Raw genomic sequence first — 18,743 nt, forward strand, 5'->3', positions numbered from 1 at the left:
TCACTGAATCACCAATTATCAACTTCGTGGGGATGACCGTCAAGAGAGAATCTAACCAACAGCCCTTGACTTTCAATATTAAGATCATCACTGAATCCCCCCACGATTAATATCCTAGGGTTGCCATTGACCAGAAGCTGGATTGGACTCACCATGTAAACACAATAGCTACAAGAGCAGGTCAGGGGCTGGGAAGCCTGCAGTGAGTAACTCACCTTTGGACTCCCCACAGCCTGTCCACTATCAACAAGGTACAGTGACAGGCAGCATGGTTTTGTATGGGGAAAATCGTATCTCAATATCTTGACTGAATTTTTGGAGGAGAGAAAAAAAGATTGATAAAGGCAAAGAGTGGTGGATATTGTCTATCTGGACTTCAGCAAGGTGTTTGACAAGGTTCTGCATGGTTCTGTTGAGGAAGGTTAGATCACCTGGAATATAGGGAGAGCTAGCCATTGGACACACAATTGGCAGGAAGGTAGAAGACAGAAGGTGGTGGGTTGCTTTTCAGAGAGAAGGCTTGGGATCAGAAGGGTGCCACAAGGATCAGTGCTGCATCCACTGCTTTTCCTTATTTAAATAATTTGGATGTGAATATAGGAGGTATAGTTTATAAAATAGCAGACAACAACACAGCTGATAGCAAAGTGGCAGTGAAGGAAGTTGTCTCAGAGTACAATGGGACCTTGATCAGATAGGCTGAAGAGTGGCAGATGGAGTTAAATTTAGATAAATGTGAGGTGTTGCTTTTTCATAACACAAATTAGGGCAGGACTTACACACTTGTGAAAATAGATAAACCTCTGGGCCACATGGGATTTATCCTAGGATTCTCTGGGAAGCCAGGGAGGAGATTGTAGAGCCTTTGATTTGATCTTTATGTCGTCATTGTGTACAGGAATAGTGCCAGAAGACTAGAAGATAGCAAATGTTGTCCCCTTGTTCAAGAAGGGGAGTAGAGACCACTGTGGTAATTGTAAATCAGTGAGCCTTTCTTTGATCGTGGGTAAAGTGTTGGAAAAGGATAGAAGAGACAGGGTTTATAATCATCTCGATCAGAACAAGTTGTTTGGGAATAGTCAATATAGTTTTGTGAAGGGTAGGTCATGCCTCACAAATCTTTAAGAAGGAGACCAAATCAGTGGATGAGGGTAAAGCAGTTGATGCGATGCATGTGGATTTCAGTAAGGTGTTTGATTAGGTGTTTTCATTAAGGTTCCCAGAGGTAGGATACTGCACAAAACATGGAGGCATGGGATTGAGGGTGATTTAGCGGTTTCGCTCAGAGATTGGCTAGCTGAAAGAAGACAGAGGATGGTAGATGATGGATGGATCCTGGAGTCAGTTACTAGTGGTGTATCGCAAGGATCTGATTAGGGTGAGGGTGTAGAATGATTGGTTTGTAAATTTGCAGATGACACTAAGGTCAGTAGAGTTGTGGACAGTGCTGAAGGATGTTGTAGGTTACAGGGGGACATAGATAAGCTGCAGAGCTGGGCTGAGAGGTGGCAAATGGAGTTTAATGTGGAAAAGTGTGAGATTATTCACTTTTGAAGGAGCAATAGGAATAAAGAGTACGGGGCTAATGGTAAGGTTCTTAGCAGTGTAGATGAGCAGAGAGATCTCTGTGTACATGTACATAGATCCCTGAAAGTTGCCACCCAGGTTGATAGGGTTGTTAAGAAGGCATACGATGTGTTAGCTTTTATTGGGAGAGGGATTGAGTTTTGGACCCATGAGGTCATGCTGCAGCTCTACAAAACTCTGGTGTGGCCGCACTTGGAAAATTGCATCCACTCTAGTCACCGCATCACAGGAAGGATGTGGAAACTTTGGAAAGGGTTCAGAGATGATTTACTGGAATGTTGCCTGTCTGGAGGGAATGTCTTATGAGGAAAGGCTGAGAGACATTAGAGGGAAGAAGGTGAAGAAGTGACTTCATAGAGACACAAAATAATCAGAGGGTTAGATAGTGTGGGCAGTGAGAGCCTTATTCCTCCGATGGTGATGGCTAGCAAGAGGGGACAGCACCTTAAATTGAGGGGTGATAAATATAAAACAAATGTCAGAGTAGTTTCTTTACTCAGAGTAGTAGAGGTGTGGAATGTCCTGCCTGCAACTGTAGTAGACTCGCCAACTTTACGGGCATTTAAATGGTCATTGGATAAACATATGGATGAAAATGGAATAGTATACTGTGCTGTCATGTTCTGTGTTCTATTATCTCACTAAATCTTTCCTACTCCACTGTTTCAAATTATGATTATGTGATCACATTGAGTATTTGTGAAAATGGTAGAGTTTTCTTGTGTTTAATATCAGACTTCATAGCAACGCAGGGCTATTTGTAGAAAATGAAAGCTAATTTGAAACAGAAGCATTTTTGGTGAAGATGGAGTCATAAAATATCTGTGCTAATGGTGGGGATGGCAGCCCTTCTGCCACCATGATACATTGATGGAAATGGAATGCTGTCTGAATGGAAGTAGAACTGTTAGCTGGATGTCTCGGACTGCAGCAGACCACAATGACTCCATGAGAGAGTGATATTCACCTCGATTGGATCATTTCCTGTTGGCTCCAGTATATATGGAACTCCATAACTATTAGTCCTGCTCTGCAGTTACAGTGCTTGTATTTTGAACTAATTCTCAATTAGTCAATTGCTGTGTGTGTCTGCAGTAATTATTTTCCACTGTCAGGAACAACATTAGAAATTCCTGGAGAAACTCAGTTCGAATAACAGTCACTGGCCCCAACACATTAACTCTGCTTTCTATCAATGGATGCTGCCAGATGTGCTGAGTTTTTCCAGCAATTTCTACATTTGTTTCCAGCCTCTAGCATCTGCAGTTTTACTTGTCAGGCTTTGGCACAGAATGGGTGTTTGGAATTCACATTGTCACATGTAGTCACATGACAATTAAACAACTATTCATTAAAGCGTTAACTCTGTCCTACCCAATCACTAATAAACTTAATAACACTGTTTCATCCTGAAATTGGTGACTTTTGTCTGGTTTCCTTCTATCTCTGTATTTAACATCTATGTTACATATGGTTTTTGAAATGATGTTACAGTCTGATTTTCTTTTTCATCTTGATTTTAACTTTATAAATGTCATATTAAATGTAGATTTAATGCCTTTCCTGTGCATCTATTTCAGATAACAATTCAGTCTAAACACCTTGAAAATTGGTGTAAAATATCAATGGGCTAGACAATATTAGGCAAGAACTTTCAAAAGCTGATTGGCAGCAGATGTTCACAGGTAAAGGAACAGCAGGAAAATGGGAAACCTTCAAAAATGAGATAACGAGAGTCCAGAGACAGTCTGTTTCTGTTAGGGGGAACAGCAAGTCTGGAAAGTGTAGGGAATGCTGGATGACGGAGAAATTGATGTTTCCTTCTTTCTCTGGACCAAAACCTATGTCAGGTATAGACAGCAGAGATCGAGTGAATCCTTAGAAGAGGAAAAGGCAGAAGGAGTATACTTAAGAGGGAAATCAGGAGGGCAAAAAAGGGACATGAGATAGCTTTAGAAAATCGGGTTAGGGAGATTGCCAAGGGATGTTATTAATACATTAAGGACAAAAAAGGTAACTAGGGAGAAATTAGGGCCCCTCAAAGATCAGCAAGGCGGCCTTATGTGTAGCCACAGAAAATGGAGGAGATACTAAAAGAGTATTTTGCAACACTGTTTACTGTGGAGAAGGACATGGAAGATATAGAATGTGGGAAAATAGATGGTGATATCTTGAAAGATGTCCATATTACAGAGGAAGTAGTACTGGATGTCTTGAAACGCATAATGGTGGATAAATCCCCAGGACATGATCAGGCATACCATAGAACTCTTAGGGAAATTATGGAAATGTTTGGTGTGTCCATTGCCGAGATATTGGGCAGCACGGTGACACAGTGGTTAGCACTGCTGCCTCACAGCGCCAGAGACCCGGGTTCAATTCCCGCCTCAGGCGACTAACTGTGTGGAGTTTGCACGTCCTCCCCGTGTCTGCGTGGGTTTCCTCCGGGTGCTCCGGTTTCCTCCCACAGTCCAAAGATGTGCAGGTCAGGTGAATTGGCCATGCTAAATTGCCCGTAGTGTTAGGTGAAGGGGTAAATGTAGGGCAATGGGTGGGTTGTGCTTTGGCGGGGCGGTGTGGACTTGTTGGGCCGAAGGGCCTGTTTCCACACTGTAAGTAATCTAATATTTTTAACATCGATAGTCACAGGTGAGGTGCCAGAAGACGAGAGGTTGGCTAACGTGGTGCTACTATTTAAGAAAGGTGATAAGGAAAACCCAGTGAATTTTACGCTGGTGAGCCTGCCATCGGTGTTGGGCAAGATGTTGGAGGGAATCCTGAGGGACAGAACTTGCACGTATTTTGACAGTCAAGGACTGGTTCGGGACAGTAAACATGGCTTTGTGCGTGGGAAGCCATGACACACAAACTAAATTGAGATTTTTGAATAAGTAACAAAGAGGATTTCCCCATGGAAGACTGGTTAGCAAAGTTCGATCTCATGGAATACAGGGAGAACTTGCCATTTGGATACAGAACTGGCTCAAAGATAGAAGACAGAGGGTGGTAATGGAGGGTTGTTTTTAAGACTGGAGGCCAGTGACCAGTGGAGTGCTGGATTGTTTTTGTCATTTATATAAATGATTTGGATGTGAGCAGAGAAGGTATACTAAGTAAATTAGAAGGTTACCTCAGATTACAAAAGGATCTTGATCAGATGGGCCAATGGCTGAGAAGTGGCAGATGGAGTTTAATTCAGATAAATGCAAGGTGCTGCATTTTGGGAAAGCAAATCTTAGCAGGACTTATACATTTAATGTGAAGCTTCTAGGGGGTGTTGCTGAACAAAGAGACTTTGGAGTGCAGGTGCATAGTTCCCTGAAAGTGGAGTCGCAGGTATATAAGATAGTGAAGAAGGCATTTGGTATGCTTTTCTTTATTGGTCAGAGTTTTGAGTACATGTTGCGGCTATACAGGACATTGGTTAGGCTACTGTTGGAATATTGCATACAGTTCTGGTCTCCTTCCTATCAGAAGGATGCTGTGAAACTTGAAAGGGTTCAGAAAAGATTAAAAAGGATGTTGTCAGGGTTGGAGGAGTTAGGCTAGGAGAGGTTGAACAGGCTGGGGCTGTTTTCCCTGGAGCAGCAGAGGCTGAGGAGTGACCTTACAGAGGTTTATAAAATCAAGAGTGACATGGAAAAAGGTATGTTCCCTGGGATGGGGAAGTCCAGAACTAGAGGGAATAGGTTTAGGGAAAGATGGAAAAGATATAAAAGAGACCTAAGTGGAAAGGTTTTCATGCAGAGGGTGGTACATGCTTGGAATGAAGTGCCAGAGGAAGTCGTGGAGGCTAGTACAATTGCAACTTTTAAAAAGCATCTGAATGGCAACACAATGCCTGGAGGAAGAGCGCCTCATCTTCCGCCTAGGAACCCTCCAACCGCAAGGGATGAATGCAGATTTCTCCAGCTTCCTCATTTTCCCTCCCCCACCTTATCTCAGTCCCAACCCTCGGACTCAGCACCGTCTTCTTGACCTGACCTCTCTGCCCCCACCCCCTCTCCGGCCTATCACTCTCACCTTAACCTCCTTCCACCTATCACCTTCCCAGCGCCCCTCCCCCAAGTCCCTCCTCCCTGCCTTTTATCTTAGCCTGCTTGGCACACATTCCTCATTCCTGAAGAAGGGCTTATGCCCGAAACATCTATTCTCCTGCTCTTTGGATGCTGCCTGACCTGCTGCGCTTTTCCAGCAACACATTTTTCAGCTCTGAATAGAAAGAGTTTGGAGGGATATGGGCTGGGTGTTGGCACGTGGGACTAGATTGGGTTGGGGTAGCTAAATTGGCATGAAAAGTTGGACTGAAGGGTCTGTTTCCGTGCTGTACATCTCTTTGACTCGATGATTGATGAGAGTAGAGCGGTGGACGGGATCTATATGGACTTCAGCAAGATGTTTAACAAGTTTCCTCATTGCAGACTGGTTAGCAAAGTTAGATCACATGAAAATCGGGGAGAACTAGCAATTTGGACACAGAGTTGATTTGAACGTGGAAGACAGAGGGTGGTTGTGGAGGGTTATATTTCAGACTGAAGACCTGTGATCAATGGTGTGCCACAGGTGTGCAATGGTGTGCCACAGGGTACACTGCTTTTTATCATTTATAAGAATGATTTGAATGTGAACATAAAAAGTTTGCAGATGACACAAAATTGGGGGTGTAGTGGACAGCAAAGAAGGTTCCCTCATAGTACAACAGGATCTTGAACAGATGGCCACTGGGCTGAGCAGTGACAGATGGAGTTTAATTCAGATAAATTTGAGGTGCAGCATTTCGGAAAGGCAAATCAACACAGGAGTTATACACATAACGGTAAGGTCCTGGGGAGTATTACTGAACAAAGAGACCTTGGAGTGCAGGTTCATTGCTCCTTGAAAGTGGAGTTGCTGGTCGAAAGGATAATGAAGAAAGCATTTAGTCTGCTGTTCTTTATTGGTCCGAGCATAGAGTATAGGGGTTTGGACGTCATATTGAAGCTGTACAAGTAATTATAATATTGTGTGCAATTCTGATCTCCTTCCTATTGGAAGGATGTTGTGAAACTTGAAACATTCAGAAAAGATTTATAAGATTGTTCCCAGGGTTGGAGTGTTTGAGTGAAAGGGACAGGCTGAAGAGGCTGGGCCTGTTTTCCCTGGAGTGTTGGAGGCTGAGGGGGTGACTGTATAAATTGTAATTCCTCCATAATATTTGACTCTTGATTTGAAAATTTCTCTCTGGAAATTGAGTCAATGTGTGTCTAATTCAACCTGATCTATAACTATGGAAAGGATGTTTATAAAATCAGGAGGATCATGGATAGGCTAAATAGACAAGGTATTTTCCCTGGGGTGGGGGAGTCCAGAACTAGAGGGCATAGGTTTCAGGTGAGAGGGGCTAGATTTAAAAAGGACCTAAGAGGAAACTTTTTTATGCTGGTGGTCGTGTGTGTATGGAATGAGCTGCCAGAGGAAGTGGTGGAGGCTGGAACAATTCCAACATTTAAAAGGCATCTGGATACATACATGAATAAGAACGGTTTAGAGGGATATGGGCCAAGTGCTGGCAAACGGCACGAGAGTTGGCAAATGGGACGTGATTAGTTTCGGATATCTAGTTGGCATGGATGAGTCAGACTGAATGATCTGTTTCTATGCTGTACATCTCTATAACTCTAAGGCTGTGAACTATAAAAATTATTCGAAATGGGGTAGTGTACATAAAGAATGGAGAGAGAGAAAAAAAATCGTAATTCCTCCATAATATTTGACTCTTGATTTGAAAATTTCTCTCTGGAAATTGAGTCAATGTGTGTCTAATTCAACCTGCTCTATAACTATGGAAAGGATGTTCTTCAGTCTGACTGCAGTAACATACCTGCTGTTTGTTAGAAGGAACTGATCACACTTGGCTTTGTACCGAGGACATATTACACTGTCTTGGTCCTTCAAGTAATTGTCTGGAGGAAGACAGAAGAGACATCGTCTGTAAATCAATATTAAGTCAATGAAATAATTTAATAATCATTAAGTTGTGTTTCCTTCAAGACAACAATTCCACAGGACACAGGGCTGATTCTATTCTTGGCCTGAGCTCCTCTTTGGTGACTGTATCAATAAAACTGTACCAATTCACTGAGAACCAGATACTAACCAACACCTCTACAAATGGGATAACCTAATGCAAGTGCATGTCTGGATATGAAAGTTTCCTTATCTATCCATAGCTGTCAGTTCCTGCTCAGTGAATGTGTGGGGACAATTATCAAGATGTACCTGTTAAATGCTGCTCTGTGAGTATCTAAGTGCAATTATCAAACTGCAATTATCAGTCAGCAAAATCTGTACAAATATGCGAGTGAATGTAGTTATCAATCTGTCCCTGTCACACTCTGGTAAATATATTTACATTTTCAAATCACAGAGACAAATAGGGATAGACTGATAACTACACTCATACATTCACATAGCATAAACCGACAGGTGCAGATTGATAACTGAACTCGTATATCCACATAGAGGAAACTGTCAGGGACTGGTTGATAAATACATTTCATACATTTTAAATAAACAGGATCAGTCCCTATGTGTTTCTCCGATGTGGATATGCGAGTTTAGTTATCTATATATACCTGTCAGTTTCTGCCCTGCGAATGTGTTTGTTTGATTTAACAATCTGTCCTGAGTAGTTTCTGCTGTGTGTCTGAGAGTGTAGTTATCAACCTGAACCTGTCAATTTCAGCTATGAGAATGTGAGTTTCCATATTAGTCTCTACCTGTCAGTTTCTGCTGTATGAATATTAAATGCAGTCATCAATTTGTATCCATCAGTTATTCTGTGAGAATGTAGATATTGATCTCTACCTGCACGTTTAAGCTATATCAATACGGGAGAGCAATTATCAAACAGTATCTGTCGGGTTTTGCTATTTACCCTAGAGTGTCATTGTCAATCTGTTTCTACTATGTCAATATGACAGTGTAGATACCAATCTGTCCCTGTCAGTTTCTTCCTTGTCAATATGTGAATACAGTTATTGATCAGTACCCATCAGCTTCTGCTCTGTGAATGTGGGTGTATTAATCAAACTGTAGCTGTCGGTTTCAGTGATGTGAATGTGGGAGTACAGGTATCATTCTCTACCTGTCAATTTCTTCTTTGTCAAAGTGAGTGTAACTGTCAGTCTGTATCTTTCAGACTCTGCCATGTGAATACATAAATAAAGTTGTCAATCTGTAGCTGTCAGTTTCTGCCTGGTGAATATGTTTGTGCAATTGTCAATCCTTCCAGTTTCTACAATGTGAACATGTGAGCTGAGTTTTCACCTGTCACTATCAGTTTCTGCTTTACGAATGTGAGAGTTTAGTTATCAATCTTTGTGTGTCAGGGTCTGTAATGTCAGTGTTTGAGTGTATTTATTCATCTTTTCCTGTCAGTTTGTGTGACTGTCGTTCTCAACCTGTACCTCTCAGATTGAGAGTGTCGTTATCAATTTGATTTGATCTGATTTATTATTGTTACACGCACTGAGATACAATGGAAAGTATTGTTTTGTGTACTTTACAGGCAGATAATATTATACAAAATGCATCAGGGTAATAGAACAGAATCCGCAATACAGTATTAAAACTTCAAAGAGACAGAGATTAATGCTAAAAATTGAGCAAGATTAGAGTGGTGCTGGAAAAGCACAGCAGGTCAAGCAGCATCCGAGGAGCAAAAAAATTGACGTTTTGGGCAAAAGCCTTTCATCAGGAATGTCTGAAACGTCAATTTTCCTTCTCCTCAGATACTGCCTGACCTGCTGTGCTTTTCCAGCACCACTCTAATCTCCAGCATCTGCAGCACCCACTTTCGCCTTAAAATTTGCGCAGTCCATTCAAAAGTCTGATAACAGCAAAGAAGCTGTTCTTGGGTTTGTTGGGTGCATTTAAACTTCTGTATTTTCTGGTGGTAGCTAGGAAAATATTAGTTTTTTCCAGAAGGTAGGGTGATGAGTAAAAGACAGATGGAGAGAGAGTCCAAAGAAAGAAGAACAGTAGGACTTACAAAGGAGCGGATAACTGTCAGACTAAGTGGGTGAATAGCCTATTAATAGGGCCTGTTAGTGGCAAACAATTGGAGGTGTATAATATCAGACTATATGTTAGCAAGGCTGGACATGTGGGGTTTTGGGTAATGACATGGGAGAGCTCAAGTCCTGTAGTTGTTGAACTCAATATTGAGCCCAGAAGGCTGTTTAGATCCCACGCAGAAAATGAGGTGCCGTTCTTCCAGCTTGCACTGAGCTTCACTGGAGCACTGCAGTGAGTCAGAGACAGGGAACAGGGTGGTGTGTTGAAGTGGCAGGTAACTAGAAGCTCAGGGTCTTTTTGTCTGGATAGAATGTAGGTGTTCTGCACAGTAGACACCCAATCTACACTCAGTTTCCCCAACATAGAGGAGGCCACATTGTGTGCAATATCTTTGCCACCATCAGTTCTGAAGACAGGTCACTGGACCTGAAATGTTTGTTTTGTTATCAATCTCTGCCTGTCAGTTTCTTCTCAGTGAATATGTGAGTGTCGCTATCAAAGTGTACATGTCAATGCATGTGATTTGAAATTGGGAACATAATCAATCTATTCCAGTCAGTTTCTGCTTTATGAATATGAGAGTGTAGTTACCAATCTTTCTCTGAAATTTACTGCATGTGTGAGTTACTAACCAACTTGACCCTGTCAGGTTCTGCTCTGTGCATCTGAGAGTGCAGTCATTAATCTGTATCTATCAGCTTCTTGTTTATAAATGTGCAAATTCATTTATCATATGTACCTGTCACATTTTACAATGCAAATGTGTTAGTCTTTAGTTATCAACCCGTACCTGTCATATGTGTGTGTGCATGATTATTGTTCTCTCCCTTTCAGTTGCTGCAATATGAGAGCAGATATTGATTGATGCCCATCAGATTTGGCTGTGTCCATACAAGAGTTTAGGATTTGATGTATATATGCCAGTTTCTGCTGTGTGACTGTAAGAGCGAAGTTCTCAATGAGTTCCAGTCACTTTCAGCTCTAATATATCAAAGTTGCTCAATTCTCTGGCAGCCAATAATATACTAAGAGTCTACTGGTGTCCATGAATCTATTGTTGATTGCCAGAAAAACTCATCTGGTTCAGTCATGCCCTTGAATGAAGGAAACTGCCATCCTTCCTTTGTCTGGCCTACATGTGACTCCAGACCCACATCAATGTGGCTGCAGGGGTAGTTAGGGATGGGCATTAAATGCTGGCCGAGTCAGTGATGCCCCCATCCCATGAATGAATGAGAAAATAAAATTCAGTGACTGAGATTCAATCTGATAATATTGTTTAGGGTGTTGAGATTGGGCCTTAATCTCTTATGCATTTTGTGATTTATGACTCAATCACAGAATTGGTACAACCATTCAGCCTGTTGTATCTGCACTGGGACATTCTATTCTTTATCTGTTCTCCATATTAGTTTCCACTAATTATTGGGATTTTAATCTTCATTCACTCACTCACTGCCAGTGTCTTGATGTAAGTGCCAATTTAAGATTATTTCTGCAGTTATCGGCCTTTGAATAACTTTGAATAGTGCCAGTTTTGCTCTGTGTGCAACAGTGACAAGTCAAGGAAAGGATGTCATTCTCTTTCTATGTTCAGTGATGCTTTTTTTCAGTCAGGATGTTAGGATAAACCCGTTCACTATTCGATAGACCTGGGTGATTGAGGGATCAGTGTTGGTTCATTACTTATCTTTGCAAAGAATCTGAATTTTATTGTATTCAATCTCAGTTTTCTTTTTACATTTTGTGTGTGCAGTAGTGTTTGTCAGTTGCTGCTAGGCACTGCAATAATGTAACACCTAATACTAACATCTTCTGAAGCAATTAATAATGTGGTCAGTCAATTTATGACTGTCCATATCTGGAAGCACTAAATTGCACTTTTTTCACTGGTTGAGTGAGAATGAGTTTTCGGTTGTGTTGCCAATCTGTACCACTTTAAAGAGTGGTACTGGTTGAGATCACACCAACATTGTCTGTATGTCTCTGTGTGATTCCAATTCTGATACACTTTATGAGGTGGTTTTAATGTCTTATCAATCAGTGTTTCATACATTCAAAAAGTATGGAAATGCTTCTGCATTACTCAGGCCCTCAACCAGAATGGGAGCATGCATGAAGTGTGTTTTCATCAACACTAGGCTGAGAGTGAGAATGAGAGAGACAGAGACAGACATCGTATGTACGTATGTGAATGAGCATTAAGCATCCTCTCTAAAAGCATCCTCTGTAGATAAGGCTTGACCAAGAGGTTCATTTGAAATTTACATTGTTGTCTTTGTACAGGACAACTGTTTATCAAAAGAATAATTTTGTCCTGCTGAGTTACTCATAAATGTCCAACATTGCTTCTATACCTGCACTCAAATATACACTTCATACTTATATTTGTTATAACCATGTAACACCATGATTGGTTTGTTCAAATTGATTGTAACTTTAAAAATGCAAAATCTAGATATGAATTTAATGCAGTTCATAAATGTATATTTATTATAAGCATACAGTCTAACCTGCTTCTAATCTTATGAACCTTCACAAACCTTGCAATCTTATGAATGATAATTGGCTTTGAATAATGGAATTTACTGTCACTGAGGTGGTAAGCACTGAGAACAGGGCAAAATAATATTGATTTATCCGTCAGTTGTGTTTAACTCTTGGATTGAATGTGTACTTCTGGAAATGTGTGTCTGGCTCAATCCACTCAGACAGTAGAAAGGACATTCTCCTCTCTGACAGTGGTAACATACCTGCTGATTGTGAGAAGCAGCTGGTCACTCTTGGATTGATCCATCAAATATTTGCCTGGAGAAAGACAAAGGAGACAGCTCCTGTACATCAAATGATCAATGCAATACTCAGGTCACAGGGCAAGGTGAACAGTTCCACTCAAGCTCCTTGCAGTCTTTTTCTGTTTCCCAAATTCTAAAAAAATTTCACTTAGATAAAACAAAATCACCACAAATGATTAGATTAGTTACAGCGTGGAAACAGGCCCTTCGGCCCAACAAGTCCACACCGATCCTCCGAAGGGCAAACTACCCAGACCCATTCCCCTACATTTACCTTCACCTAACACTACGGGCAGTTTAGCATGCCGCCAATTCACCTAACCTGGTCACTTTTTTTGGACTATGTGGAGGGAGGAAACCCAAACAGACACGGGGAGAATGTGCAAACTCCACTGAGGCGGGAATTGAACTCGGGGCTGAGGCAGCAGTGCTAACCACTGTGCCACGGTGCCGTCCACTATGGAATGATTACACAGTTCAATGTCCAGCTCCCAATACATTAACTGTTGAAAAACAAATACTGGGCACGATTTCACATACTTGAAGACGTTTATCCGGTGCCTGCTATATTTATCCAACACAGGATTATCTCATTTGTTTCTACTGTCCTTTATTTCAACGTCTATTCGCAACAAACAGCGTGAAACAGAAGCCAAACAATGAATTCCCATCAGTGTTTAGGGGATTGTAAACCCCAAGAGTATCCCACAGCAGCTTCCTCCCGCTCTGCCTCCCTCAGCAGGCCCACACAGCCCGAGAAAGGCCTCTCTCTTCCCCCCAGCCCCCTCACTCCAAGTTCCGGGACCAGTTCCTGCTCCGCTCGGCCTCTTACAAACAGCCCCCGGTTCTCCCTGAACTTACCCCGAATCAATCCCGGTCTCGGAGCCCCCTCTGTGTCCCAGGCTCCCATCCCGATGTGCTGCTGGAAGGAGCCTGCTGTTCCCTCCCTTCCCTGGGCGCTGATCTCTCCATTGCGGTCTGTTTCAAACAAACCTCTTGTACTCACTGAGTAAATGCTCCTCAATGTCAGCGCTGGGGGAGGGCCTCACGAATGCGCTCCTCTACTCAGGGACAGTCAGCTTTGGAGAAGGGGCAGAAACGGGCTTGCGCTGTTTTCCCAATGATTCCCAGAAACAAACATCAATTGGTCATTTCCCTAATTCCCTTTTCTCCCAGTTTGACCAAAGGAACTGGGGCTGTGGGGGAAAGGGCAGAGAAGGTTACAAATTACAAAACTCGAATCTCTGTCAACGGCACAGACTTTTTTTATTTCAAAAATATACTTTATTCATAAAATGATTTGATGGTCTGTACATTTGATCATGCCATACATATGTCCACATTTACAAACACAGATTCGAATTTATCCTTGTCATATACAGGCCTGTGCATTTTTCAATCTTGTACATATATTTGGCTGAGGCATCAGCAGAGCCCAAAAAAACGTCTGTATGGGCCCCCTGTTCTTCTTTAGGCAGGCCGATCTTACACGGTGGTCTTTCCCCACCGCGCCTTGGCGGCAGCTGCCCCAAGCTTCAGCGCGTCCCTCAACACGTAGTCTTGGACCTTGGAATGTGCCAGTCTGCAACACTCGGTCGGGGTCAACTCCTTCAGCTGGAAGATCAACAGGTTTCGGACCGCCCAGAGAGCGTCCTTCACCGAATTGATGATCCTCCAGGCGCAGTTAATGTTCGTCTCGGTGTGAGTCCCGGGGAACAGACCGTAGAGCATGGAGTCACGGCGCTGCTCGGGACGAACCTCGACAAGCACCACTGCATTCCTCTCCAGACTTCCTCTGCATAGGCACATTCCAGAAGGAGGTGTGTGACAGTCTCGTCCCCCCCACAGCCACTTCGAGGGCAGCGTGCGGTGCGGCAGAGAGTCCGGGTCTGTCAACGGCACAGACAGGCGTCTCTCTGGCCGAGAGCGTGAAATCAGAATAGTGTGTTGCCTCCCTGGTGTCAGGATCAAGGATATTTCGGCGAGAATGCAGGATATTCACAAAGGGGCGTACTCATTGGAACTAACTACACAGGAAGGGAAAGGGATGAGATTCTGAAGGAACAATAAGGAAGAGAGGCAAGAATTTAGAAAGGAGGTCCTCTCCAGTAGTAATATCTAGATTACTCCCGCTTTAGGGTATAGGTTCCTGGGGTTTGTGGTGATGTCATTTCCTGGAACCCCATCCAGGAGAAAGATATAAATAGAAAGCAGGAGACAACAGCTTCGCTTCACTTGGAGGTCGCCACTGATGACGTTGTAAAAACAATGACTGCAGATGCTGAAAATCAAATACTGGATTAGTGGTGCTGGAAGAGCACAGTAGTTCAGGCAGCATCCAACGAGCAGCGAAATCAACGTTTCGGGCAAAAGCATGACGTTACCTAGCCAGGTAATGAAACGTCTGGATATCAAACCTACAGCTCAGCGAGCAAACTTACACCTCAACCTGAGCTACAAACCTTGCAATTACTCCCGTTGCTACGAGCGACTGAGGGTAGGAATAGGATGATAGAGCAGAGGAATGCCCAACTCAGGAGCTGGTGCAGGGGAGAGGTGTTCAAATTTTCGGATTATTGGAATCACTTCTGGGGAAGACGTGACTTGTAGAAAAAGGATGGAATACACCTGAATTAGAAGGGATCTACTATATTGGCAGGGACATTTCCTTGAGCTACTGGGGACGGGTTAAACTAGTAAGGTGTGGACGTGGGGTGAGGTCTGTGGGAACCGGGGAGATAGTGAACAAAGATATCAATCTGAGGCTGGTGAGTCAGTAAGTCAAACACTAAGGGCAGACAGGAACATAGCAGAGAATGTGGTTGAATTGATAACTTAAACTGCATTTATTTCAATGCAAGAAGGAGGATGAACTCAACACATGGTTAGGAAAATGGGACTGGAATTGGGATATCATAACAATTACAAAGACAAGATTTGGGGATGACACAACTGGCAGCTTAATGTTCCAGGAATCAAATGTTACAGGAAGGATAGGGGGAAGGGTCAGCAAGAGAAAATGGGGAGTGACATGTTTGGTAAGAGATAAGCTCACACCTTCACTGAGGGAGGATATTCCTGGGCTTATATCCCTGGAAATTATTTGGATGGAAATGAGAAATAAGAAAGGGTTTAATCACCTTATTGGGATTGGACTGTAGACACTCTAACAGTCAGCAGGAAATTGAGAAACAAATTTGTCAGGAGATCTTAGATTTGCAGGAATAATGGTGTGGTTTCAGTGAGGGATTTTAACATTCCAAACATAGATTATGCCTGCTATATTGTTAATGGTTTAGACAGAAAGGAATTTCTTAAGTGTGCACAAGAAAAGTTTCTGATTCAGTATGGGAATGTATCTTCTAGACAAGGTGCAAATCTTGACCTACTCTTGTGATGTGTCAGTGGGGGAGCACTTTGGGACCAACGACCATAATTTAATTAGTTTTAAAACTCTGATGGAAAAGGATAGACCAGATCTAAAAGTTAAATTTCTAATCTGGAGGAAGGCCAATTTTGAGAGTATTGTGCAAAAACTTTCAAAAGTTGACTGAGGGCAGATGTTCACAGGCAAAGTGATGGCTGAAAAAAACGGAAAGCCTTCAAAAATGAGAAAATGAAGGTACAGAGACAGTATGTTCCTGTTCGGGTGAAAGGCATGACTGGTAGGTGTAGGAAGTGCTGCATGAGAAAAAAAGTTGAGGTTTGGTCCAAATAAGAAGGAAGCATATGTTAGTTAAATACAGGAGAGGTTGAGTGAATCCTTTGAAGTGTATAAAGGCAGTAGGGATATACTTGAGAAGGAAATGAGGAAGGCAAAAAAGGGACAAAACATAGCTTTGGCAAACAGTGTAAATGAAAATTCAAATAGATTTTATAAATACATGAAGGTCAAAATGGTAAAGATTAGCAAGGCAGCCTATGTGTGGAAGAAAAGGAAAAGTGGGAGATACTAAGTGAGTGCTTACTGAGGAGAAGGAAATAGAAGATATAGAACATGGGGAAACAGATAGTGACATCTTAAAAAATGTCCATAATACAGAGGAGGTGCTGCTGGATGATTTTGAACAGAAAAGGTGGATAAAGCACGAGCACCCGATCAGGTGGACCTGGAACATGGTGATAAGCTAGGGAAGTGATTGTTGGGCCCCTTGCTGAGATATTTGTATCATCCATAGTCACAGGTGAAGTGCAAAAAGACTGGAGGCTGGCTAATGTGGTGCCACTATTGAAGAAAGGTGGTAAGGAAAAGTCAGGGAACGATTGAACAGTGAGCGTAACATCAACAGTAGGCAAACAGTTGAGGGGATTGTGAGAGACAGGATTACGTCTTTTTGAAAGGCCAGGATTGATTAGGGGTAGTCAACATGGCTTTCTGTGTGGGAGATCATGTATCACTAACTCAACTGAGTTTTTTTTAATTGGTAAGGAAGAGGACTGATGAGGGCAAAGTGGTGGATGTGATCTGTATGGCCTTCAATAAGGCGTTTGACAAGGTTCCCCATGGGAAATTGGTTAGCAAGATTGGATCACATGGAATACAGGGAGATATAGCCATTTGGATACAGAACCTGTTTGAAGGTAGAAGACAGAGAGTGGTGGTGGAGGGATGCTTTTCTGACTGGAGGCCTGTGACAAGTGATGTGCTACAAGGATCACTGCTGAGTCCACTGCTTTTCATCATTTATATAAATGATTTTAGTTAAAAGATGACAGAACACCTGGTTATATTCCAACAGGTTTATTTAGAAGTACAAATGTTCGAAGTGCTGCCCTTCCATCAGGTGTCTGGATTTAGAAAGATTGTACTTCCAAATAAACCTGTTGGACTATAACCTGGTGGAGTGTCATTTTTAACTTTGCACACCCCAGTCCAGCACCGGGACCTCCACATTATGTTAGATGGATTCGTCAGGGTTAAATGTTGGGGAAAGGGTCTGGGTGGAGTTGCTCTTCGGAGGGTCGGTGTGGACTTGTTGGGCCGAAGGGCCTGTTTCCAAACTCGGTAATCTAATCATAAAGTGAGATTCTGTCCTTTTATCGGTGTACACTGCATTAGCTTTTAAGATGTTAAAATTGGCGGGATTATTCACGGCCAGGTACAAGTTCGGTTGTTCAGTTTGCCTGGGCTGTTTTAAACCCCGCCTTTCCTCCTGCCTGTTACAGACAGATCAAGCAATGATCCCGCCTCCTGTCCGCACTGACTGCGGTTTTAAAGAGTTACCATAAAATATTAAATTTTGTCTTAGTTGCAGACGGATGGTGTTTTGCGTTTCAGTGGTTACTTTAATCTCCGTGTTTGTGAGGGTGAATTCGGCGGGCATTTTCAAACTGACCAACTGTCATTTCACGTTACCCAATCAGCCTCCAACAATTCTTTTCCTGTCTTTTCTGGACCTTCCGAAGCTGTTTCTCTGTGGGTTGAGGGACAGGGCTGTATCCAATCCCAGCTCTAGGGCGGGCTCTCCATTCCCTTAAACAGGCAGCACCGCAGCAGCCTGAGCATTGACAGCAGCAGCCTGTGTGTGTGTTACAGAGAGTTGGAGAGAATGGCCCGAACCAAGCAGACAGCGCGCAAATCCACCGGAGGGAAAGCTCCCCGCAAGCAGCTGGCGACCAAAGCGGCCCGCAAGAGCGCTCCGGCCACGGGCGGAGTGAAGAAGCCTCATCGCTACAGGCCCGGCACGGTGGCTCTGCGGGAGATCCGCCGCTACCAGAAATCCACCGAGCTGCTGATCCGCAAACTGCCCTTCCAGCGGCTGGTGCGAGAGATCGCTCAGGACTTCAAGACCGACCTGCGCTTCCAGAGCTCGGCGGTGATGGCCCTGCAGGAGGCCAGCGAGGCTTACCTGGTGGGACTGTTTGAGGACACCAACCTGTGCGCCATCCACGCCAAGCGGGTCACCATCATGCCCAAAGACATCCAGCTGGCCCGCCGGATCCGCGGGGAGCGCGCCTAAACGGAGCCTGACCGGCCCGGCACATTCACCCCGAGAGAGAGAAACACAACGGCTCTTTTCAGAGCCACTAAACCATCCAGAGAGAGCGGGAAACGATCGCTGTCGTTGGTACATGGTTTTGTGTAATATTAAAGGGGTGCGGGCACGACGTCAGTAATACATTTCAGGTGATTTAGCTGATGACAGTTATGTAATTTTCACATGCTTCAGTAGTGCAGTATTAATTCCGGATTAAATCTCCTTTGTGCCCCTTGGTGTTCCCACGAGCTGTAACTATATGATCATTGCTGAGAAAGCAGGCGGGAAAACATGGCGCCAAATCATCAACCGTTTTCTTTCAAAT

General features: G+C 43.2%; 2 protein-coding genes across 2 annotated transcripts in view; one reads left to right on the plus strand and one right to left on the minus strand.

Annotated features, from left to right (window-relative positions):
* Window positions 1-13,465, minus strand: part of LOC140470813 (uncharacterized) — a 47,222-nt gene extending 33,757 nt beyond the window's left edge. The window contains exons 1-3 of the mRNA XM_072566801.1: window positions 13,302-13,465; window positions 12,399-12,453; window positions 7,448-7,529 (exon numbers count right to left, since the gene is read on the minus strand). The gene's annotated coding sequence lies outside the window, so the exon portion shown is untranslated. The remainder of the gene's footprint in view (window positions 1-7,447; window positions 7,530-12,398; window positions 12,454-13,301) is intronic.
* A 4,524-nt stretch (window positions 13,466-17,989) lies between these two features.
* On the plus strand, window positions 17,990-18,400 carry LOC140470614 (histone H3). The gene has a single exon (XM_072566662.1). The coding sequence runs from the start codon at window positions 17,990-17,992 to the stop codon at window positions 18,398-18,400; it is 411 nt and encodes a 136-aa protein (XP_072422763.1).
* Window positions 18,401-18,743: the final 343 nt, after the last annotated feature.

This window comes from Chiloscyllium punctatum, chromosome 52, assembly GCF_047496795.1.
Source record: "Chiloscyllium punctatum isolate Juve2018m chromosome 52, sChiPun1.3, whole genome shotgun sequence".
Lineage (NCBI taxonomy): Eukaryota > Metazoa > Chordata > Chondrichthyes > Orectolobiformes > Hemiscylliidae > Chiloscyllium > Chiloscyllium punctatum.